The sequence below is a fragment of the Brachypodium distachyon genome, chromosome 3 (assembly GCF_000005505.3).
Source record: "Brachypodium distachyon strain Bd21 chromosome 3, Brachypodium_distachyon_v3.0, whole genome shotgun sequence".
Lineage (NCBI taxonomy): Eukaryota > Viridiplantae > Streptophyta > Magnoliopsida > Poales > Poaceae > Brachypodium > Brachypodium distachyon.
This window is the reverse complement of record NC_016133.3, coordinates 20,600,513-20,626,331: the sequence shown is the minus strand read 5'-3', so window position 1 is coordinate 20,626,331 and position 25,819 is coordinate 20,600,513. Positions and strand designations below refer to the sequence as shown.

At 49.4% G+C, this 25,819-nt stretch overlaps 1 protein-coding gene, 1 long non-coding RNA gene and 1 other non-coding gene across 3 annotated transcripts; all 3 read right to left on the bottom strand.

Moving 5' to 3' along the window:
• Nucleotides 1-7,817: 7,817 nt before the first annotated feature.
• LOC104583611 lies at nucleotides 7,818-10,870 on the bottom strand. Its single transcript, XR_731464.2, has 4 exons — nucleotides 10,391-10,870; nucleotides 9,959-10,186; nucleotides 8,424-8,478; nucleotides 7,818-8,172 (listed from the first exon to the last, which is right to left on the bottom strand). It is a non-coding gene; the product is annotated as an uncharacterized LOC104583611 (long non-coding RNA).
• A 2,955-nt stretch (nucleotides 10,871-13,825) lies between these two features.
• Nucleotides 13,826-15,529, bottom strand: LOC100846724. Its single transcript, XM_024461388.1, has 6 exons — nucleotides 15,272-15,529; nucleotides 15,114-15,164; nucleotides 14,828-14,931; nucleotides 14,666-14,707; nucleotides 14,374-14,435; nucleotides 13,826-14,286 (listed from the first exon to the last, which is right to left on the bottom strand). Exons 1-6 carry the CDS (start codon nucleotides 15,527-15,529, stop codon nucleotides 13,826-13,828), a joined length of 978 nt encoding a protein of 325 aa, XP_024317156.1.
• A 9,566-nt stretch (nucleotides 15,530-25,095) lies between these two features.
• Nucleotides 25,096-25,234, bottom strand: LOC112272089. The gene has a single exon (XR_002965786.1). It is a non-coding gene; the product is annotated as a small nucleolar RNA Z247 (small nucleolar RNA).
• Nucleotides 25,235-25,819: the final 585 nt, after the last annotated feature.

The following is a 25,819-nucleotide window of genomic DNA, read 5'->3' as shown; positions in this document are numbered from 1 at the left end:
TGGACCATTCCATTCATATAAGAACGGGATAGAATTGAATGGTTCCATCACAGTGTTTGGTTGGGAAAAATAGAACAACTGCGAATTTTGTTCGGTTCGTGGAACTAGAGAGAACGGAATGGTTCTTCCTCAATTTCATCTTTCATCAATATTGGGCGCACAGGTTTCCGTCGACCTGCTCACCGACGTGCGCTGCCGATTCCCCAGCCATGGCAGACGCCTCCCTTGCTCGCTGCTGAATCCTCCCCCCTCCCCGGCTAGGGACCACGGACCCTTCTCGCCGTCGATTCCGGCGGACGGAGAAGCTTCCTTTGCGCGCTGTCGATCCCGTCGTCGGTCGTGCGTGTCCTCTACAACACCCCCTGCGCCTGCCTCCTCTACCGCAGCCGCTCCGTCGGCCTTCTCTCCCTACAGCCCCCGCTTGCGTCCTCTCCGTGCAACACCTGCCTCGCTGCCGGTTCTTCCGCTCCCTGCAACACCCCCAAGCAGACCCTCTCTGCCGTGCCTCTGTCGCCGGCCGCCCTTGAAGAACCCCCCGCCGCCGGCATCCTCTCCGTGAGGAGACGATGGGGAGACAGAGAGCCAAAGAGGGTCAGGACGGAGGTGGATAGGAGAGAGAGAGAGACAACGGGTCGAGAATCATCTGGGACCCACCAGTTCCACCAGGAACGAACCAATACCTACGTTTACGAGTTATCACTTGGTTCCGCATATTGAAAGAATATTCCTGTTTGAGGGGAACCAACTGGTTCCATTCTACTTTTGCATGTTCTACAAACCAAACACAAGAACCACTCAAAAAGCTGGAATGGTTCTATTCCATTCCACCATATTCCAGCATCCAAACACACCCCTAATTCACCACTTTTAGTTTAGGCAGTCTGGCCTGACATTCTTTACTGCAACCAAAACAAATTGGAAAAGTTAAGCCGGTAGCACCGGAAGAAGCCTTTTATTTTCCGCTCACAATACAAATAAGTTTGTTATATAATTCATTCATACACTCACTTTTACTTAGACAACCAAATGTTTACTGGAATAACATCATGCATCTCAGGGAGCACTAGCATCATGGATGGGTCAAAGAATGTATGAGGCAGATTTAACAAATACACATGGAAGGCAGACCAATCCATGCACAGTTGGGACAGGGAATCTTTCTTGCTGTTCAAGCTTTAAATGGTTTGAAAAAAAAAAAGAACTGTTCCAGCTTTGAAGGAGAGAATATATGTCACCCATTATTTATATTGGCTAAGCAGAACAATAATTCAGTTATTGGTCTCAAGCTTGAATGAAGGCTTTAATAGTTCAGTTAGAGAAATAGTTTGATCCATAACCCATGGCAGGCACGAGAACGCTCTATATTTTCCCTGGGTAGTGAACTGGAGAAAGAAAGGAGCAGTGACGCCGGTCAAGAACCAAAGAAAAATGCGGTAAGGACAGCGTCTGAACTCCACACATCATTAATTCATCTCACAGTGTCAGTACATACATTGAGGCTGGTTAGGCACTGGTCAAGGGTTTGCTCTGGCGATTAGGTAGGCGACGCGGGAGGCGATCCCCACCCCCGCCGCCGCCACTCCGGCGACGGCGTCCACCCCCGCGCCGGCGTCACTCCGACGACGGCGCCCACCTTCACCTCTCTCTCCCCGTCTGCCTTCGCACCCTCGCGTTTCCATGGAGTTCTCCCCCCTGCCGAGTCCACCGGGTGGGCAGGAGCGTGTGGATTTGAGCCCGTGCTCTTCCGATGGCTCCCGCTCGGCGCGCTCCTTCTGCGAGGTGGTCCGCGGTCAGGTGGAGGTCCTCGCCCCTGCCGCTGGCGAGGCGCGGCTGGCTTCGGTGGTGGTTGGGCCTGCTGGGCGGATTCCGGGGGCCGAGCGCCTTGGCGGCCGGGCTGTGTCGCCGGAGGAGGATGGTGGCTGGCAGCGGTCTGGGAAGAAGCGGCCGAGGAGCCGCCGTCGCTTGAGCCCGGTGCTGCCGGCGCTTGTGATCCGGAGCGACTTGCCGCAGGTGATGGCCGGCAGGTACTTCAACTGCCTGGAAGAGGACCATGTGGCGGCCTTGTGCCGGAATCCATCTCGGTGCCGTAGGTGCTTGAAAGAGGGGCACGTGGCGAGGGATTATCGGGGGCCGCGGAGCCCTCCACTGGCGCCGCCGGCGAGGCTGGTCGCCGCCACGGTGCGCCGGTCTTCTCCCCCTTCCGCGGTGCCTGCCTTGCCTTCTGCCCCTGTCGTGCTGGCTACCCGGCCCTCTGCTCCTGCTCGGGCTGTTGGTAAAGGCGCCGCCTTGCCGGCCAAACCGGCCCCTGCGGTTCCTGCTGTGCGGGTCCTGTCGCCCTCCGCCCCAGTGGTGCCGGTGGTGGAGCTGACGGTGGAAGTGGCCCGCCCGGTTGGTGCTCTGGAGAGGAGGGCGCGACTGGAAAGATGCATCCTTCCAATGTCGGCGGCTGTGGACGAGGCAGAGGCTGCTCTGTCTTCCAGTCTGGTGGTCCATGTGGTTGGTGGTCGGGGGACGGTGGCAGCATCGACGGTTTCTGCCCTCATCGTCCGTGCTTGTCCCCTGGCGGCCGAGAGCTTCACAATCCACCGGTTATGGCCGGCCAATTTCTTGTGTGTATGCTCCAATTCGGCGGCTTGTGGTGCCCTATTAGGTACTGGTGTCATCCAGGGGAGCGGCTTTTCGCTGAGCTTCAACAGATGGAACCGGCAGCTAGGTGCTACTTTGCGCCCCTTCCGTTACAGGGTGCATGTGGAGATGGCCGGGGTTCCGGCGCACGCGTTGGTTACGGGCACAGCGGATTACATCCTGGGTCCTTCTTGTTGGGTGGAGAGAATCGGTATGGAGACTGCCTCGCGAGCGGACATGGGTCGGTTTTTGGTTATTGCGTGGACCGATAATCCGGAGAGGATCGCTCGGGAGCTGTTGGTGGGGGATCCCGGAACCTCCGGCTCCCTATGACACGAGTGAGGATGACCTCAGGGTGCCTCGTGAGGCCATGGTTCCGGTGGCGGTCAGCGTGCTGGACTATCCGGTGGTCGTTCACCTTCTGCGCGTCGCGGACATGGAGGCGTTCACGGACGTATCTTCGGAGGGTGGTTCGACCTCGGGTGACAGCAACGACCCTGACAGGGATCCGGGTGGCGGCCCTTCTCCTCGGCAGCCGCGCACTCACTCCTTCGCCTGTCAGCGTGGTGTGGTGGATGGGGAGTTTGGGGGCAGCGGCACGGCACGCGGTGGACAGGCTGGTTTCTGGCGCCGGGCGGGGCTGCCGCCGGTCATCCAGGTCGCTCCTTGGCCCTCGGCAAGGTCCAATGCTTTTGATGCGGCTGTCGTTTGCTCCTCCCCGCCCCAAGTGGACGTCCCAGACAGTGGGTCTGATCCCATGATGCTGGAGGATGGTATCAGGCCGCTGGTCATTTACTCGTCGAGGAACGTGGCCGCGCGTCAGGTGCTCACACTTCCTGACCCGGAGGTTGCGATGTTTACCTGCTGCTCTCGGAAAAGGCCTTTTCGGTCTGCTCTACGGTGGATGTGGGCTCCCCTCTCTCATTCCCCCCCTTGGGTGTGGATGAGCCGGCTATTGCCCAGCCGATGATGGACACTTTTTGTGTGAGTGTGCCTACGGTGGCTTCTGCTCTTTCGGCATCGGCTAACTCGGTGGAGGGGAACTCAGACGATGTGGAGACTAGGCTGGTGGATTTCCGTCGGGTTTGTCGGCGGCCGAGCGTGGCTGTCCTTCCTCTTCCGCAGCCTCGCTCCCCGGCGTTTAGGAGGCGCCAACAGCCGGAGGCCAAGGCGTGTCCGGCTCGCCCCCTGCGTCGGAGCATCCGGGTGGCGACACGACGTGCTGGTGGTTCTTCCGTCAAGAGGCAGCAGAAGGTTCTTATCTCCAGGCTGGGCCTTGCTCTTGAGGGGGAGAAGATCACCGAGGATTCGTTGTCGGCGTACATTAAGCTCTTTGAGCGTCCTTTGTCTTCGGATCATATTGGGGCCATTTTGTCTTTGTTTGGGTGGGAGCCTGAGGTCTCGCCTGACATTTTGGCTGAGGAGGCGGCGGTGACGGTGGTCACCTAGGCTGCGTTCGGCCGGTTGTATGGTGGGTGGTCTTGTGTAGATTGTACCTATGTCGTCGTCTAACCCGAAAATTCTGGTGTGGAATACGCGTGGGCTTAACTCTTTGGCAAGTCGTGGTCGGTTCGGGGGCCTCTGTTGTTTGTTTGTAGGAGTCTAAATTGCAGGTGGTCACGGCCGATCTTGTCGCTCAATGTCTGGGCCAGGCTTTCGCTAGAAACTTCTATTTCTTGCCAGCGACGGGCACTCATGGGGGTATTATTCTCGCGTGGAAGGCGAGTGATGTGGTGTTGTTTAACCCCCATACACTGACCATACTCTCACCGCTCAGGTTAACTCTCCTGATGGTTGCTGGTGGTTGACGGGTGTGTATGGGCCGCATCGGGAGGTGGATAAACCGAACTTCCTTCTGGAGTTGAGGGATGTTCGTGACTTGCATGCGGGGCCGTGGGTGGTGGCCGGTGACTTTAACCTTATCGTTAACTCGGAGGATAAAAGCAACTCCCGGGTGCACCGTCGCATGATGTGCCGTTTTCGGAGGTTGCTTGCGGATTTGGAGTTGAAGGAGCTTTACCTTGCGGGTCGGCGGTTCACTTGGTCTAATGAGAGGTCGGACCCTACGCTTGAGAGGATTGATCGTGTCTTCTCCACTGTGGATTGGGAGGCGATGCTCCCAAATGCTTACCTCTCTGCTTTGAGCACCGCGGTCTCTGATCACTGTCCTCTCTTGTTGGATCTGGCGGCTGATCTCCGGATTGGTAGGCGTTTTCACTTTGAGGCTTTCTGGCCGAAGGCGCCGGGGTTTTTCCAGGTGGTTGACCGGGTTGTCAACCCCTTCCTGTGAGTGGCGGCTCGATTACGGTACACCGCTCGGCGTCTCAAAAGTTGGAGTGACAAGTTTATTGGCAACGTGAAGTTGCAGATTCTGGTCGCCACGGAGATGATCCTTCGTTTGGATGTGGCCATGGAGGGGCGTCGCCTTTCGATTGATGAGCGCCGGCTACGGTCGATGTTGAAGCACAAGTTGTTGGGGCTGTCCTCGCTTGAGCGGACGATCGCTCGGCAGAGATCTCGCTTGCTGTGGTTGAAGGAGGGCGACGCCAATACCAGGTTCTTCCACTTGTGTGCGAGTAACCGCAAGCGGAAAAACTTCATAGCGGCGCTCGAGGTGGATGGTGTGCGAACGTCGGGGCATGATGAGATGGCCGGTGTGGCCGCCTCGTTTTTCTTGGCACTGTTTGGGTTCAGGGGTGGATAGGACTTATGGTCTTAACCTGAACTACATAGGTGGTGAGAGGCCCGGCCCGTTGGGCTTGGAGGCGGATTTCTCCGAGGATGAGATTTGGTCCGTGATCTGGGAGTTGCTGCCTGATAAATGTCCAGGCCCTGACGGATTCACGGGATATTTTTTCACTTCGTGTTGGAATGTCATGAAAAATGACATAGTGGATTGCTTTCGTGCATTTTCCCGGTTGGATTTTCGTGGTTTGGAGGCTGTGAACCAGGCGTACATTTGTCTTCTGCCAAAAAGGCAGGGAGCGGCTTCTATTGGGGATTTTAGGCCCATAAGCCTGATTCACGCAGTGGGCCGGTTGTTCTCTAAGGCTTTGGCTAACCAGTTGGGCCCGTAGCTGCCAAGGTTGGTGGGCCCGCACCAGGGGGCCTTCATCAGGGGCCGCTGTTTGCATGATAATTTCATGCTCGTTCAGGGCACGGCGAGGAGATTGTTTAGTCTCAGACGTCCGGCGGTCTTGCTCAAGTTGGATATTGCCAAGGTTTTTGACTCTCTGCACTGGTCGTTCCTCTTCGACTCGTTGAGATGGCTAGGTTTCGGCGATAAGTGGTTGGGATGGATTGGAGCACTGTTGGGTTCCGCCTCCACGCGGATTCTTGTTAACGGCGTCCTAGGGGAGACCATCTTGAACCAACGTGGGCCGAGGCAGGGTGACCCGTTGTCCCCCATGCTTTTTATCCTCGCTATGGATGTTCTTAATTCGCTCCTTCGGAAGGCGGAGGAGGCCGGGTTATTTGGCCGGTTGGCCTCGCGTGGTCTATCGCAAAGGGCGTCCTTTTTCGCGGATGACGCCGTCGTGGTTCTGCAACAGGCCGAAGGGGAGCTGCGCACTTGTATGGCCTTGTTGGAGGACTTCGCGGTGGCCTCGGGATTGAGGGTTAACTTCCTCAAGACCTCGGCTCACCCTATCCGATGTACGGAGGAGCAGATTGGGCTTGTCCACCGTGTTCTTGGTTGTGTGGTTTGTCCATTTCCGTGCACCTACCTTGGCTTGCCGCTTGTTTTGCGGAAACCTTCGGCTGGGCAGCTTGCGCCGATCGTGGAGAAGGTTGAGAGACGGCTCCAAATGTGGTCTGCGCCCATGCTATCCTCGGGTGGGCGGCTTACGCTGGTTCAGTACACACTTTCTGCCATGCCGATCTATGCGATGATGTCGCTTGATCTCCCGGTGAAGACTGTTTCAGCTATTGAGAAGCTTTGCCGTGGATTTCTGTGGAAGGGGAGGAAGGAGGTCCACGGTGGCCATTGTCTTGTCTCCTGGCAAGCGGTTTGCTCGCCAAGGGAGTTCGGCAGATTGGGCATCCCAAATCTCAAGGTACTCAATGTGGCGTTACAAGCTAGGTGGGGCTGGCTTCAACAAACGGAGTCATCTAGGCCGTGGGCGGAGTTCGATATTCAGATCCCCCCTGCCTCCCGTGAGCTGTGCAAGGCGGCCACCTCCATCGTCATGGGGAACGGACGGCGCGTGAGATTCTGGACGGATGCGTGGATGGATGGTGTGGCCCCGTGTGACCTAGTGCCAAACCTCTTCATGAAGGTCGCTAGACGGGGTCGGCAAATCTTTGTTGCGGAGGCTTTGGTTGACCGGTCTTGGGTCAAGTGGGTCAAACCGGATTTGTCTTCCTTGGCCATCGACGAGTTCCTGCTCATTTGGGACATCGTCGAGGGTTGGGCCCTCTCGGACGAGGACGATGTGTTTCGTTGGAAGTGGGAAGGGAGTGGTATGTATTCAACGGCATCGTCATATGCGGCCTTTTTTGGGGGGCGCACTTGCATGCCAGGAGCCGCTGAGGTGTGGGGCTCTAGGGCTCCTGGCTTGCGCTTAAGGAGTGTTGTTGGACAGCGGATCGTCTTCGTCGTCGCGGGATGCCTCACCCTCCTCGCTGTCCTATGTGCGATCAGGTGGAGGAGAACATCAATCACCTCCTTCTGGGGTGTGTGGTCGCCCGGCAGGTGTGGCTCGTTGTTCTTGGGCGTTGGCAAAGGCAGGATTGGTTGCCTGGCGTGCTCGACCGTTTGGAGACTTGGTGGCCGGGTCGGGTGGTTGTGGCTAGGAAGGACCAGAGGAACCTGCATACTGCCGTTAGCCTTGTCTGCTGGTGTATTTGGAAACACAGGAACGTGGTTGTCTTTGATGGGGTGACGCCAAGTGTTACTCACATCATTAGGGAGATCAGTCATGAGTCGTGAGGAGGATGCTTGGCGACGCGCGGGTTTGTTCGATGGGTCCCTTCTTTTTTTTCTGATTTTGGTGCAGTGGATGTTCGGTGGATCTTGCATGAGTAGTTGTAATTGTATCTTGTACTTGCCGCGTCGCGGTCTTCTTCTTTAATGCATGATATACCCGCCGAGGTATATTCTAGAAAAAAAAAGTGTGAGTGCATTGATACTAGTTCAACTGGAATAGTACGGAGTAGTAGTTAGTATGGCGCTTTGCTGCGCCGCTAACTGATTTGGATCAATATCATGGGATTTTTGTTATAGCTGACCTGTATTTGGTTCCTTCCCAATTTCACAAAATCAATCAGGTTACAAGAATTTTGCGACATAATAGACATGAAGATACATGCTAGATATTCACCAAAGTGAACATCCGTCATCACTAACTGAGAGCTAAAGGTAGGAGTGACAAACGCTACCCTCGACGAACAACACTATTGTAAGTTTATGTAGCTATTTATCTTCAGGCGATACACACCCCCATGGGTGCCCGTGCCCATCCTGTCGATCGATGGAATACTACACCATCAATTTTCCTCAAGGCTTCAGCTCGCTCCTGCTCTGAGTGTGTCGCGAATGTTTGATTTCTGCAAATCAACAAGCCTCAGAAAACTTATCTCTAATACATGAAATATGTCGAAGAAAGCCCAGAGCAGTACATGCAAAAAAGCAGCAGCTAATTAATCGCTACAGAGAACCATGTAAATGTCACTAAAGAAAAAGAGAAGTTGTGATCTTGAAATACCATGTAAATAATTGCAAAGCAACTTAAATCTAGATAACATGGCAATTAACAACACCGTGGTAAGAGGTAGAACAACAATATTCCAGAAAATACCTGAAGAGTAGCTCAATCCATAGATTATCCACAGACCATGATGAGTACAATAGACCTGTTAATCACCAATTAACGCGATACCCTCATGTTCAGGAACTACCATCTTTTAAAAGCATGTGCTAATTGAATATGTTGGTCTTTAACAATCTCACAAATTCCAGCTTCATCTATATGCACATGTATTCAGAAAAAAACACTATAAAAGATAATGAATGAAGATGAAAAGACAATGCAATAAGGCAAGTAGGCAACATCACATACTCCGCCATACTCTCCTATCTCACCATCTCGATGAATAGCTCTAAGCTATGTTCAACAAATAGGACACAGAACCATATTTCAGGGAACACATGAAGAGTACCCCAGTCAATAAATTCAATACAAATCCTATTACCAATAAGGAATTTTTTTTTGATCAACCGAGCATGGTGAGCACTATAGACCTGTTAATTACATATTGACCCGATACCACAATATTCAGTAATGAATGACTCACCAGGCTTCAAAACCGAGTGCAGACATGTTTCCTAAAAGAAAATGGTTCTCTTTTTTTTTTGCGGGTACCTAAAGGAAAATCATTCAAGGATATGCTGAACCTAACCTAATAGTGAGCAAAACATTTACTAAAAGTTTACAAGGAAACCACCTCACGCTTCTGTAATTGAAATAAAGCAGAACTAATAGGGGTTCATATATCTTTCTTATGATTCTTCTATCACCCAAAGTAAAATATTTAGGAGAGATTTGTCATCAATGTTGACAACCCAATTCTCAAAACAACTGAGACGACAAAAGGCTATCAGTCATAGTCATCCTTGGGGTCAGGATGCAAAAAATATAGATTTGTTTTTTATATAACTTGCTCATAGACTCACCGGAGAATTGGTGCCTGATGTTTTTGCCTCTATATTAGTGCACCTCTATATTAGTGCATCAAAGTGGATCGATTCGTAGTAGTTGGTGTGAATATCTTCTCATACCAATAGATGTGAAGTGATCACAACTCTACTGATGGGCATCAGTGCCAACGACAGGTTCTTTGAGTCAAGTTTTCTTAATTATTAAAAATCTACTCAATACAATTGAACTAAGGTCTAATAAAAAAAATACATGAATTAATTAAAACATTAGCAGGTATGCTTGATACTGTAGTTTAGTATACTCACATATATTGTGTTTAAACCTTGAAGAAAAACTAACCTAGCTAGACAAATCTCTAGGATCTATAAGCTACTAAAATTTGATAGCTTTTCCCAGTCTCAATCAATCAGCGCAAAAATAATCATTCCCAAAAAACAGCAGCGAGCACGCACAAGACATACATCTTTCATAAACCAGTTCCCGGCAGGGGATCAAAGACACGCACCAGCACACAATGGATAGACCACAGAATAACAAAAGAAATTATAGGGGCTACAAGTACAGGGTAACAACAACAAAGGTTCATGATCAGTAAACAATATGTAACAGAAACTTCAGCAGTATTAGTAGCTAACAAAACTCTGAAATTTAAATTGAGTCCTCATTAGCGGTACCTCATTCTTCAGCTCCAACACCTCTAGGTAGACCTATAAACCAGCAATCACCAACGGTAGGATGGAGTTCAGACAGGGGAGCACCCATGAAGACTTCGTCCACCTTTCTGCGCTTGGGGCCGTGTCTCGGCCACCCAAATCTTAACCATGTAGAGGGGAGGACCAGAAACATAGATGAAGAGTTGAACACTGAGACATCAGCGACTCATTTCCATGGATGGTGGTGTCCTGTAATCACACAATTATCACAGCTACACATAAGCTTCTTGTGTTTTGACAGTAGCAAACGTAATTGTTCAAAAATCGGAACCACAGTCTAATTGCATATCGTCTGTATCGAATCCATCAGTTTACCCAAACCAACAGGGGTAGAATACCACGGGCATGGAAGACTCCGCCCTAAGAACAAAGGGGAAAAGCAGAAAAACGAACCAATACATTCGATTCCGGAGTGGAAGGCGCCGAAGCCGAGCCAGTAGAGATAATCGTTGACGGGCGTCACTCGTCAGGTCATACACGTTCAGCAACACCAGCGGCAGCGTGTCGCCCGCGGTTGCGGACCGTGACTGAGCGCGACCAGAAGGAAGGGATCTGGGGAAGACGCCGCCGGAGCTGGTCGGCGGCGGCGATGGGCAAATCCCAGGGGAAGAGAGAGAGAGAGAGAGAACCTTGAGAGAAAGGCCGCCGGCTCCGCACCTCGCCGGAGAAACCCCGACCAGCCTCAATGCCCACCGAAAAAGCTGCAACACGGCAAACAAACAACGACAGATTATATACGCCGAGATACCACAATAGAAGAGACCGGGAGAGAAGAAGAAGGGCCGCTGCGCGCCTGCCTCTGGAATGCTCTGCGCGGCCAGTGCACGAGTCACAGAACACGCGTCGGATTGCATGCCTGACCACAATACCCATCGCTACAGTAACCGGCGGTGGCACCCCGTCGTAATTATATTTTGGCTACAGTAACCATGAAAGCGATGTCCAGGTCGACGAGAAGTAAATTGCACGGAACGACCGCATTTCGGTCCTCATTGAGCGTTTTGCTAATTTTCACGCACAACCACTGCAATTCAGTGAAGTTGTTGCACATAACAGTGATTCTGTCGAAATCGACATATAAACACGTTTTTGACACCTCGGGCCCACACGTCAAGTTGACTGGCTCAACATGGCGTTAGACGTCCGTTAGCAAGGTATGTCCTGGCCTACCTCTTCTATCCTTGACCGCGGGCCCCACCATCCTCCTCCTAATGTTCCTGGCTTCCTGCATCCGCCCGCCCCTCCTCCCCATCAGCATCAGCGGCCCCAGCGCTGCCCCCCACGGCCGTGCGCCGCCCTGCGCGTGGTCCCTGCTCCGCCTCCGCTGCCTCACCCCGCGCGCGCCGCCCTACCGCCCCCGAGAGCGCCCGCCCTACTGCCCCTTGTGCTGCCCCCTGCCGCCCCTAGTCCGTGCCTCCGTTGCCGCCCGTCACGCGGTGCGCGCCTCCGCTGCAGCCCCCGCGCTGCCGCCCCTGCTCCGCCACCGTGCGCGTCTGCGCTGTCGCCTGTCGCCCCGCGCGCGTCCCCTGTTTCGCCGCCGCGAGCGCCTCTGTCTTTCTCCACCTCCGCCGCGCGCACGCCCAGCTTCACCCTCCATCCTCGTTGTCTCCCTCCCCAACCGCGGCGGCTCCTTCGCGCAGGAACTGCTCCGGCGCCGGATCAACGCCCGCCGCTCCCCCGCGCGGGGCCTGCATCGCCGCTTTGCTTGCATGGAAACGAGAGAGAGCTCTTGGTGGTAGAGAGCTTCAGAAGGATCTGGCTCTCGTGCTAGCCCCCGCGCGCGCTGGGCTGTGGGATCGGAGGGAAGGTGGAGGAGATGCGCGCGCTCGTGCGTGTGAGGAGGTCGGGGAAGAGGGGTGGGGAAATGGAGGGGGAGAAGCCGTCGTGGCTGCCTGCAATGGAGGAGGCCTCTATGGCCAAGCTACCCCACGAGGTCACTGACACGTGTGCCCGAGGTGTCAGAAACACGCTTATACGCCTCGACAGAATCAGTGCTATGTGCAACAAGTTCACTGCATTGCGGTGGTTCTGTGCGAAAATTAGCAAAATCAGTGGTTTTCGAAACAAGTCACCAAAATGTGGTGGTTCTGCACAATTTACTCGGTCGACGAGAAATCGAATAACTCTTCGGCTTTAGGTTTGTAGAGTTATGCGGTAAGTGTAAGAAGAAGAACATGATGTATCATCACTCAATTGCTAGTATAATAGTGTAAGTTTCGGAATTTGAGTCACAATCTGGTAAACAAACATAGCTGCCCATGATGGCTCAAGATAGAGCGCCGGTCTAGCGGTTTCGATGGCCCCGGGGCGAACTTCAATGAACGGGCCCGGCGGCTATATAGTGCCGTAAAAAAAATTCAATTCCATATATCATTGGCAAAATCAATACAGTATAACATCAATGAATTTTCATTAAAAAAAAAGGTGACAGACTACCTTCAATAACTATTTGAAACGACTGCTTTTTGCATTTTTTTTTAGGGACTGTGGCAGTCGACTGAGAGATTAAGCACCCCCTACGTTTTGCAGCCGCCATGCATGTGTGATTAAGCTCCCCCTCTGTTTTGCAGCCGCCGTGCATGTGTGATTAAACTCCCTCTCTGCTTTCAGCCAGCCATGCATGCACGTGTGTTTGTGTTTTCAATGTTTGAGATCACAACAAAAATCATTCGTCCTTGTAGTAACATAAAACAAGACCCTATTTATATGCTTCTCATGTGTATTGCTATAAATTTTAAAACGGTGCTAAAAACATGAAATTTAAAAAATGACCGATCCCCACAAATCACACTTGTACAGCACAACCAACGCCACAGAGAAAGGAAAAAGCCAACAAAAATAATAACAATTAAATTTTAAAAATTGCAAGTAAAACTTTATGCGTGATTTTAAAATTGCAAGTGAAACTTTATGCGCGATTCTAAAAATTGCGAGTGAAACTTTATGCGAGATTCTAAAAATTGCAGGTGAAATATTATGCGCGATTCTAAAAATTGCAGGTGAAAGTTATGCACGATTCTAAAAATTGCAGATGAAGGTTATGCGTGATTCGAAAATTCGCAGATAAACCTTCATGGACGATTCTAAAAATCGCAGGTGAAACTTTATCCGAGATTCTAAAAAATTGCAGGTGAAAAATTATGTGCGATTCTAAAAATTGAAGGTGAAAGTTTATGTGCGATTCTAAAAATTGCAGGTGAAATGGGAAGGATGTTTTAAGAAAAAAGAAGATTTTTAAATGAAAAATATTTTACATTGTTGACACGCGAATTACCCACTAAAAAGAAGTGTAAGTGATACGAACTAATATATCGGGCTAGACATTGATATAAAAAACTTGCACATCCACATATATAATATGCTATTATGGTATACAGAATATCCAACCCGTTCAAACAAAAATCAGAACACAGAAAACAAAAAATAATGACAAAAAATGGCCGTCCAAACACACTCGAACTTGTGACCTACACAGCTAGACCATACTAGACACGAACCACCACACCAACCAGCTGATATTGTATAGACTCAGTTGTTGCATTATTTAACATTATCACCCTCGTCATTAACTACAACACGAGTCTGACACATGATCCAACGGCCTAGACCATCGACTGAGAAATACCATTTCTCAGGCGACTGAGTACTGACAAATCCGTTTTTTTTATGCAAAATCATCGATGACGCTGTCAAGATTAATATCATCCAACACATTCTTCTCAATAGAACACAAGGCCGAACCATTCAGTCTTTCCTGTGACATAGTTGACCTCTAATAATTCTTCAGTAACTTCAGTTTTGAAAAGCTTCTTTCAGCTGATGCCACGGTCACCGTAAGAGAATTCTATAAGCAATAGAGACATTTGGATAACAATCTGCGGCTCCAACAAACTCGAATATCTCATCCGCTGACATGATTGTGCTCGGCACTACCACTTGCAACACTTTCAGTTCAGAAAAAAAATCATCCAAGTCAACATCTGCTGAGTTACCATGAGAAAAACTTTTTGCAAATTTAGTGCAACAGCTTCTTGGATCATCATCTTCCAAGGACTTCAATTTTTCAGAGTTAAACAAGAAGCCAAATATGCCCCCAAATGACTTCAGCTCCTCAAATCTTTTGGTAAGGGAAGCAATTGCAACATCTATCATCACCAGAAAATGTTTAATTCTGAATGATTCCTCCTCAAATGCCTGCGCTTCTTCATTTTGATCATTTTCTTCATTGTCATTATTTTCATCAAAGTGTCTTGTTCTTGTAACACGTCGCTTAACAGGAAATGCAGGCTCTATACCATGTCAGATGCAATAGATTTTGCAACAATCAAACTAGATGTAAAACCATCATTTCTGTCCTCCCTAAGATGAGATGGCACCTTCGATTTGCTTAAGGGTTACATCAATGAACACAATTTTAGACTGCAGCTTCTTACTCCCCCTGTTAACAGTGAATAAAACATCATGCCAAATGACCATACCGACTAAAAATTCAAATTTCTTAAGTGCAGCAACCAAAGATTTTATATCACTTTTAGTTGTGGGGTCATCATTACAAGTTCTCCGTAGTTCCAATAAAGCTTTTATAACTGGGGCGCTTGATATCTAATAGCTTTAACACTCTTTATCTGACTCTCCCAACCTCATGTTTGGAACATTATCAAGCAATACCTGCCACCTCTTAGTTGAGCTCCAAAGAAAGTAATAGCTTTGCTACAAGATTTTGCCATAACACACAGAGTAAGATTCAGTCTTCCTCATGTATCATCCACCTTTAAGAACTCCAGGAAAAACTCTTCTATTTTTGTAGCGGTACTTGACATGTTTACACACCTCAGAATTAGAGTCATTTGTTCCTCGTGGCTCACATCAGGGGTACAGTCTAGGATTACGGAGAAATACTTGGCATCCTTAACTAAGATAGGATCTTGAACACTCTGAGCAAGAAGGGAAATCAACTCATTTTGTATCTTATGGCCAAGATAATGATAGTGAATTTCACTATTTGAATGCGCCTAAGATGCTCTTGCATTATAGGATCAAAGTCTGCGATCATTGTTATCTTTTTTTTAGGAAACACAATACAGACGCAGACGCTCACAAGCACACACACACTCACCCCTATGAACACATACACGCACACTCTACCCTTAGGAACACCTCCGAGAGACTGTTCCAGCACATCATCTTGAGATTGACGAAGTCACCATAGGCGTCTCGTAATTGACAGGTACGTCAGGGAAATACGAGCACCCACGTTAAGTTGAAGACTTGAACCTGGGTGGGCTGGTTCCACCACAAGAAACCAACCACCTGAGCTACGCTCAGTTCGCAATTCCCATTGTTATCTTGATACAGCTTCTCATTTGATCCTCGAAAAGCCAAACTATGCTTAGCAAGAAACTTCACAGCAGCAATAATTCTAATTAAAACTTGTCTCCATTGCTCTTTCTCCTTCGCAATTTCTTGCTGCAAATCTTTATCACTTGTTTCATTTTTACTTAACCTTAGTCTTACCTCATTCCAAGTATTCATGTTAGCGATATGCTCCACATTGTTCTCATGTAATTTGAGCTTCTCACTAAGATGCTTCCAATCCCTTAGTCCCTCGGATGCCAATAAACTTTTGCTACTTTCAGACTTGAACAATTTGCAGCAAAAACAGTAAACTTTATTCACATGCTTAGAGTACACCAACCACTTTCGATCACTGACCACCATATTACTTAGCTTTCTTCAGTAGTAAGCATATGAAAAATGACTGCCAATATCATCCTTTTCAAACACAAGATTACACTGTTGGAAATTTTGGTGGTCTACCCCCTATTCCTCTGCGTTTTTCCGTGATGCCGCTCACAATTCCGCAATCTGAGGTTAGGCGGTAAGGACCTTCTTATACTGCATCAACAGATTAGACTTCTAGTTTTAAATCCTCAGATTTAAACTAGTTTCCAGATAGAGTATAGATTAAACTACCAACCACGATATAGTTCATCCGTTAGGGACTCTAACTGTGGGTCGTCGGAACACGCACCTGTGAGTAATGCGTCATGATCATGTTTAAATTCCACTAATCATGTACGTCGGCATTAGGGCTGTAATCTAATCAATGACTTAGCTCCTTCCAATTATCAACGTGTCCGGACAGTCTTTCCAATATTCATACAAGATATATTGTATTCCGTTGATAATCGTCAGCTTTCTTAAAACACGTAAGTGCATTTAAGTACGTTCCAACAAGAATATATTCCATGCATCATGTAACCATGACCACGTGATTCCATAAGGAGGTAACCGAGTATTAATAGTTCAATAAATAATAGTTGCAGGACACAAAAATCCTACATACACTCCCTTGTAGGCCCTTTTTCAATTAGAATATCTCCGGATTTATTTTCAAGATTATCCCAAGTTCTAGGGTCATTGTTGGCAAACTACAGGCGTCGCCCCTCAACGGATTCCTCCCGAGTCTACCGGCAACCAGATCGTGGCGCACCTGGCCACGCCCAGAGCACGATCACCGCGGCCAGTACGCATGCATGCGTCCTTATCCCGCACGTAGCCTCTCCTGTATAGGATTCCGTTGTAACAAACTGCTGTAAACTCTCGTGTATATAAGCACACATGATCGATGAATACAGTCACTAAGTTTTCGATCATTCAACTTGGTATCAGAGCCACGAGCTCCTCTACCTGCTTCCGCAATGGGGGACACTGAGCTCTCTCCCAAAACCACCCCACCCACCTCTCCCACTGCTCACGGAGCTGCTACTACGCCGTTTCTCAACCCCTTTTCTCTGGCGATGGCGCCGGCCGCTGACGCCGGCCTTGGTGAGACCACCGTTCCCAGCGCCCTTCCCCTTGCGACGGCCACTGCTGATGCCGTCCGCGTGCCAGCTGCTCAGACGCAGTCCATGCACACCCTTCCCATCACCACGGTGATCAACTTCAAGCTGGATCCTGCCCTCGACAACTACTCCAAGTGGTGCCGCTATTTCCGTTTCCTCCTTCGCAGGTATGATGCGTTGGACCGCATCGAGGAGCAGCATGATCTCCTTCAGCAGTCCGCAGAGTGGCGCAACGCGGACATCACGATTGTCCTCTGGCTGTTCTCGACGATCTGCGACGAGCTATTTGACATCGTCAGCTCGCCGGACAACACGGCCTACACGGTGTGGGAGATGCTGCACACATTCTTCCGCGACAACCAACCGGGCCGTGCGATCCACATCGGTGCTGAGTTCCGCGCCACCGTTCAAGGAGACAGTTATTCCAGGCTTCCAGCAGAAATTGAGGAATGAGAAACCAATTGGAGACATCCACAAGTCAGATCAAAACAATACGATTTGCTTAATGGACTTCTGCAAAAAGAATATTTGACTTAATAAAGGAAGAAAACAAAAGTTTCAGGCCAAACTGGTATTAAGAATCTCAATCAGTATTCTCAGTTCATATATGTACTCACTAGTCCAAAAAAAAATCTCGTAACTGCGAAAACGTCACTAGAACGAAGAGTTTGAACTATCACACATTTTATACAACTGACCGTATGATAAGGCTAGCTACTGTATTCTGTGAACAGTTCCATGCAAGATCGCCTTGCACTTTTGTACAAGACTACAGGTTATGAATCTCCTAAAGCATCAAGGTTTGCCAATTAAGATCTGAGCGCAATTGTGATGATTGACATTCATATCAGATAGGAAGATCACAAATCGTCATCAGTGTTTTTCAGAGAATCAGCACTCTAGAGCCTTCAGGACAGCACCGACGTACATATCGACACCAATAAGGTCACTCACGCATCTGAAGAAAACATACGGGTTTGCCTGCAGGAGCCCAGAAAAAACATCATGGCTAACGCATAGTTAAATTTTCCACATTGCAAATACTAGAGAAGAATAAACAAACAAATGATTTAGAATCAAGAGGACCTATGACAGGCTATGAAAGATCCTATAAGAAAATAAACAGTTAAATCCCCACACAGATCGCTGTACTGATTCGGTTTTCTACTCAAGCTAGATCAGAACAAGACAAAGAGCTAAGCTGTGGCTATTTTTCCTTCTTCATATCAAAACCTACCTTTTCATTTGTGAAACTAGCAGGCTTGATATGCATTACATTGAGAATGGAACGAGAGAATTCGTTCTATAGATAGTACCCACAACTATATAAAAAAATAGACAAAATTAATTATAATGCTGTAAACAGAAGACAAGCAACCAGTGGTGAAATACGCAATCTGCAAGCACACAATGAAGCAAATAAAGTTTTCCTCTAATGTTTCTCCATCATAAAACAATGATGTTCTTAATTTTGTCTTCGATTTGTTTCTTGGACAGTCCTCCAAAATTACAGTCACTCCAACACACGCAGTGGTAAATGGTTGCAAGCCATGTCTCCATCCTTGTGAAAATTCTCTATTCTGACTTCTGAGTCATAGACAGAAATGTGGTAGCCAGTAATCCGAGTGAACTATCTAAATGAAATTAAATGTTCAGAAAAAACTTTAAAATCTGTTAATTACTGTACCATGTTAGTATCGAACAAATTGTCCAAATACTGCAACTAAGAGGACGGCAGAACCCTCTTTATCTCCTTGAGCAAGTTCTTCAAGTCTACATCTACCGGACTCCAATCTACCAGTGATCCTAACAACAAATTCCAAACGAAAGAGACAAAAGTGGCATTTAGACAAACACTGCTAACTCCAGTTACATATATCACACCATTTCAGACAAGTACCTCACTTGGGCCCGCTGGGCGTTTCATGAAGCTCACCATGCACATTGGGAGAACGCACATGTTCATGTCTTCAGCCCATACAACGTACCAGCTTGGATTGAACATGTTGTCAAGACTACCAGCAGATTGGTGTCCAGGTAACATGTTTTGGGACTGGTTTGATCCGGCATGGATGGCTGTTGGCACACCCTGCAAGATGCGGCACAACAACACCCATACTTCACCACTGTGATCTGCCTCAGCTATGGCCATGCTAATTGAAGTGAAAATATCAAGTTAGCTCATCGGGTTTGTCCGCTAAGTGTTGCAACTGTACACATTCAGAAACTGTCTGGCATTCATTACAGATCACTCAACTTGGTTTGCCAAAACTCTGTATTTATCTGACATATCCAAATGTTGGTAACCATCATCGGACTTAAATTTGGAGATGCACAACTTAACCAAACAGAAACAGTAACTAGCAACTTAGCAAGAGTTCCTCCAGTGTCACTGACAAACTCATGTTGTGAAACGATGCAAAAGAAATTGCAGTTCCTGAACATACTGTTACTGCTTGATTGTTCAAATCAAGGACTCGCCTTGCTCTGTCACTAATATATACTTGCTACAAAACCCTTCTGTTACAAATCAAAACCATAGATGCTGCAGCGAAAAATAACTCTATCCTTCTCCCGTAAGAGAACAGAAAAGAGTCCCAACATTATTAGATTTCGAGGTGATTCAAATCTTGCTAGAATCTTCTTTCAAATTCGCAGTTCTTGCTCATGCTATTACTGTTTGGCATTTTCTCAGATCAAGAACTTATCTCGAATTATCCGCATGACCGTACTCATAAGAAACATTGCTACTAATTTTAGGTAATCAAGGAACTCTCCATTCTTGTCGATCAGCCTATCAATTTGATTGATTCTTATACGATTCGGGCTGCGATTTCGCAGTTCTTGAACAATATCACGACCACTCTCCATTTGGTCCAAGAAAATCAAGAACCATTGCAGCAGACCAAGAAAATCAAGAAGTCGTGTTGCAGAGCATAAAACACCCCCAATTCTTGCAGCGATTCAATCCAAGAGAACAGTCTCACCTAAGATGCGGGAACCTGAGGGGCGAGAAGTGCAGGCCGCGGCCGTGCGCGCGCTGGGCCCCGAGAAGGTCCCAATTAGGGCTCCGGAACCAGCGTGCGCTGGCCATCCTCACGTCCCCCGGGGAGGTGCCGTACCAGCCAAGCTTGACGCCGAGCCCCATTTCCATCTCCTTATCCCGGAAGATGCGCAGCGCCAACTCGCTTGGGTCGGAGATCTTCGCTCCGGTGATGGCAGCCATGTCCAGGGTCCACATTCGGACGATGCTGGCGGCCCCGTACTCGCTGACCCTGCAGCTCTCGGCGCTGGCCGCCACAGGTACGCGGTCCAGGTCGGGCGGGAAGTAGCGGCGGCCGGCCTCGTCGTACCAGGCGAGCGGCACGCTGCTGGTGGGCTGGTCCTCCACGTAACGCGTCATGCGGGGGAAGTCGTAGATGTGGCAGTGGCCACCGCCGCCGGCGATGGGTATCCTGGCGACGGGACACCCGCGGGCGACGATGTGCTGGAGGTGGGGGAGCACGCGCACGGGGACGTCGGTCCACCGGTCAGCGCCGGGATGCAGGCAGAGCACCCGCGAAGGCACGCCGCTTCCTTGCAAGTCGGCCGCCATTTGGATGTGGGTCTCGTCGGAGGAGAGCCGGAGAGGTTTAGGCGATGTCCTCCTGGGTCGGCTGGGGTTTGGGGCTTTTTTACCTTTTGACCCACCAGGCAAGTTTATTTATAGTGAAGGCCTAAAGGGGTTTGTTACGGAGTACATAGTATACACAAAATTTTGTTGGCTTTTGTGTATATTGTTTTTCGTTTGTGTCAAAGAATGTATGAGGCACTAGCATCATGGATGGGTCAAAGAATGTACTATCTCCGTTCATAATTCTTGTCTCAAATTTAACTAAAAATGGATGTATCTATTCCTAAAATGCGTAGATACATGTAATATTTCGACAAAAATTATGAAACGGTGGGAGTCTAAGGCAGATTTAACAAATACACATGGAAGGTAGACCAATCCATGCACAGTTGGGACAGGGAATCTTTCTTGCTGTTCAAGCTTTAAATGGTTTGAAAAAAAAAAGAACTGTTCCAGCTTTGAAGGAGAGAATATATGTCACCCATTATTTATATTGGCTAAGCAGAACAAATAATTCAGTTATTGGTCTCAAACTTGAATGAAGGCTTTAATAGTTCAGTTAGAGAAATAGTTTGATCCATAACCCATGGCAGGCACGAGAACGCTCTGTATTTTCCCTGGGCAGTGAGCTGGAGAAATAAAAGGAGCAGTGTCGCCGGTCAAGAACCAAGGAGAATGCGGCAAGGACAGCGTCTCAACTCCGCACATCAGTAATTTATCTCACAGATTCAGTACATTGATTCAACTGAAATAGTAGTAGTAGTTATAATGCAGTAAGTGTAAGAAAAACACAATGTATCATAACTCAATTGCTATTAAAATTTTGCAGTTTCCGAATTTCGGACAAGATCTGGTAAAAAATATAGCTGCCCATCATGGAGATAGATTAGATGAATTTGGCGTGGGCAACAAGCCTTGCCGGCTCTTGTATTTATACACACACGAGGGATTAGATTACAAGGTACTTAGAATCTCAACTACAAGCTATTGCCGGATATGCTACAAAGGTTACAAGGGATATACATCGAGAGAGATATTCTAGCGTTAGTTTTACATTCCCCCTCAATCTTGACCAGAGGTTCTGAGGTGAAGATTGCGTCGCATTTTATCCACATCAACTTGGTAGCTGGCTTCGTGAAAGCATCGGCGAGCTGATCTCCAGACGATACAAAACGAACCTCCAAAGCACCGAGTGCTACTTTCTCACGAACGAAGTGAAAGTCCACTTCGATGTGCTTAGTGCGGGCATGAAACACCGGATTAGCAGACAAGTAAGTCGCTCCAAGATTGTCACACCAAATTACCAGAGGTCGAGGCTGAGGAATCAATAGTTCTCGAAGTAGCGACTGAACCCACGAGACTTTAGCGGCGCCATTCGCAAGCGCCGTATACTCCGCCTCCGTGCTAGATCGTGAGACTGTAGGCTGCTTCCGAGCACTCCACGAAATCAAGTTCGGGCCAAAGAACACAACGAATCTGCCAGTAGAGCGCCGATCGTCGGAGCAGCCTGCCCAATCAGCATCAGTAAACACACTGAGAAGGGTATAACCGAACCGGAGAATGTTGATCCCGGTTGTCATGGTGCCCTTGACATATCGAAGGATCCGTTTCACAGCTTCCCAGTGTGTGTCCGTAGGAGCAGCAAGGTACTGGCACACCTTGTTAACTGCAAAAGAGATATCGGGACGAGTCATGGTGAGGTATTGGAGACCACAACCATGCTGCGATATCGAAACACATCTTCATCTCGTAAAGGAGTACCAACATCACGAGCCAACGGATCTTGCACAGCCATTGGCGTGGAGACCGGACGACAGTGTTCCATGTGGGCGCGATGAAGAAGATCGACGGCATACTTCTGTTGGCACAGATTCATTCCCCCTGAAGTGGCGGTCGCCTCAATGCCGAGAAAGTAACATAGAGGGCCGAGACCCTTGATGGGGAACACCGCTTGGAGTTGTTGCAGGAGATGAGCAGATGCCTTGGAGCACGAGCTGGCAATGACAATATCGTCAACATAGACGAGCATGTAGATCATCACCGGTCCTTGAGCAAAAATGAACAAGGAGGTGTCAGCCTTCGATGGAACAAAACCAAGTTGCTGCAACTTGTCGCTCAAGCGAGCATGCCAGGCTCGCGGCGACTGCTTGAGGCCATAAAGCGACTTATGGAGGCGGCAAACATGCTCGGGAGAGCGTGGATCTTCAAAACCAGGGGGCTGCTGCATATACACTTCTTCGGTGAGCACGCCGTGAAGAAAAGCATTATTGACATCGATCTGGCGAAGGTGCCACCGCTTGGAGATGGCCCCGAACAAGACGAGGCGAACGGTGGATGGCTTGACCACCGGACTGAGTGTGTCGAGGTAGTCGATGCCAGGGCGCTGCGTGAAACCACGAGCGACGAGCCGCGCCTTATATTTGTCGATGGAGCCGTCGGGCTTCTCCTTCACTTTAAACACCCACTTGCAGCTGACGACATGCTAGCCGGGAGGACGGGACACGAGATTCCATGTGCCGTTGTCCTGCAGGGCTGAGAACTCCGCCTCCATCGCAGCACGCCAGGCTAGTTCGGTGAGGGCAAGACGATGTGACGACGGTACGGCAAAGAACGCATGCCGGTTGGGGTCGTACCGGATCGTCCCATCCGTGGGCTTCAGTGGCATGCAGATGTTGTTGCGGAGGCGGGTCACCACAGTAGACCGGCCCGGAGCCGGGGGCGTCATCGCCAGTGGAGATGGAGGCATGTGGTCTGTGGCGGCAGGATTTTCCGCGGCAGGAGTCGATGCCGCGGAGGAGTTGCAGGAGGCGACGCGTCTACGGTGACAGGCGACATGGTAGGAGGAGTCGTTGCCACGGCAGGAGTCGTTGCTGGACTCCAGTCTGTCGCTGTTGTTGTGGAGGGAGTCGCCGCAGATTCAGGGCCTGCACTAGGGTTAGTGTCGCAAGAATGATAATGACGCATGGAGTCAAGGTGAATGACCGGCTCGGATGAAGGAAAGGTGGATGGCTTGGAAGATGAAGAACCAGTGGAAGAAGATGCAAAAGGAAACACATGTTCATCAAAAACAACGTGGCGAGAAATGTAAATGCGGCTGGTCGAACGATCTAGACACTTATAACCCTTATGCATGCTACTGTACCCCAAGAACACACACGGCCGAGATCGAAATTCTAGCTTACAATTGTTATAGGGTCGCAAGTAAGGCCAACAAGCACAACCAAAAGTGCGGAGAAAGGAGTAATCTGGAGTGATATTCAGTATGCGAGAAATAGGACTATCATTGAGCAAAACCTTCGAAGGCATGCGGTTGATGAGATAGCATGCGGTAAGAACCGCTTCATCCCAAAAACGTAAAGGAAGAGAGGCATGAGCGAGAAGTGCGAGCCCTGTCTCGACAATATGGCGATGCTTCCGCTCGGCAATGCCGTTCTGGGCAGATGTGTGTGGGCAGGAGACGCGATGAGCAATGCCAAGTTTCTGGAAGTGTTGGTGAAGACGATGATACTCGCCGCCCCAATCAGATTGAACAGCGTGGATCTTGGAGTTCAAGGAACGTTCTGCATGTGCTTGAAAATTGTGGAAAGCAGCTTCAACATCAGATTTGCGCTTAAGGAGATAAACCTAGGTAAAACGACTGAAATCATCAACAAAGCTAACATAGTATTTGAAACCGCCTACAGAAGTAAGAGCAGGCCCCCACACATCGGAGTGCACAAGCTCAAGAGGAAACGTAGACACACGAGTAGAATCTGGTAAAGGGAGTTTATGGCTCTTTGCTTGTTGACAAGCATCACACACGGATGGATCTACGGCACACGATATTTTATTGGACCTAAGGATAATGTCGGCGACAGCTGAAGAGGGATGACCAAGCCGCTGGTGCCACTGACGGGAGGTGATACTGGAGAGGCCTTGTCGACTGATGAAGGAGGAGGAGCTACAGTATAGGGGAATCGGGTAGAGGCCGCCCTTGCTCCTACCGAGAAGTAGGACCTTCTTCGTGATCTTTTCCTTAACACAGAAAAATTTAGAGTGAAATTCAGCAAAGACATCATTATCGGAAACAAGTCTATAAATGGAGAGAAGATTTTTGTGTATGTGAGGCACATGCAGAACATTACGAAGGTGCAACTGGGAAGATGAGCCGGGCAAAACACTATGACCAACATGCGAAATTTCCAAACCTGCGCCATTGGCGACCTGGACTTGATCCTTGCCGGTGTACCGCTCGTGCATGGTGAGCTTGTCGAGGTCGCTGGTGAGGTGGTCCGTCGCGTCAGTGTCGGCGTACCAGTTGGTGTCAACATGGTAGTCGGTTGGTGAAGACGAGTTGTCGGTGCGCGAGCTCTCCACGGAATAGGCGTGGTTGAAGCGGTTGCGGCAGCGGAGGGCGTCGTGGCCGTACTTATGACAGATCTGGCAAGTGGACTTGGGGCGCCCATTGCCTTTGCCTACCCCGTTGTTGTCGTAGCTCTGCTGGCCACGGCTCTGCTGCTGGTTGCTGTTGCCACGATCACCACGGCCACCGCGATCACCGCGGGTGGCAGAGCGGGAACGATTGTTGTTGTTGGATTGACAAGAGACGCTGTTGCCGGATGATTGAATCTCCAGCCCCGCACTGTTCAACTCAAGACAAGTTTTGAAGATCAGAAAATAGGAATAAAACTCGTTAAGAGATACCGGGTTGGTGCGGGTGGTGATCGACGTGACAAGGGGATCATACTCAGGACCAAGTCCAGCAAGCATGTACCCCATGATCTCCTCGTCATCGAGCATTTTGCCGATGGACGCCATGGAGTCGGCATGTGCTTTCATCTTGTTGAAGAAATCAGCAACGGACATGTTCTTCTTCTTCAAGTTGGACAGCTGGTAACGGATTTGAACCACCCTCGCTCTATTCTGGGAAGAGAACATGGCGATGAGGGCGGCCCATACAGTAGCGGAGGTCTTGAGAGTGATAACCTGCGCAAGGATTCCCTCCGTCATCGAGGAGAGGAGGACGCTGAGGACAGTCTTGTCCTGTTGGAACCAGCGCATGTAGGCCGTGTTGACGACGCGCCGAGCAGCATCACCGGTGCCTTCGATGATCATGTCATCGGGTGCAGCGATGGTTCCATCGAGATGGCCGAACAAGTTCGGCCCGCATAGGGCTGCTTCAACCTGCGTGCGCCAGAGCAGGAAGTTGTCGCGGTTCAGCCGGACGCTGATGAGACCACCGAGGGACGACACAGACATAGTGGCGCCGATGGGAGACGAGATTGCGCCAACGAGCTAGGAATCGGAGGACGCAGAAGTCGACATGGTTATAGATGGATCAGGCTCTGATACCAAGATAGATTAGATGAATTTGGCGTGGGCAAC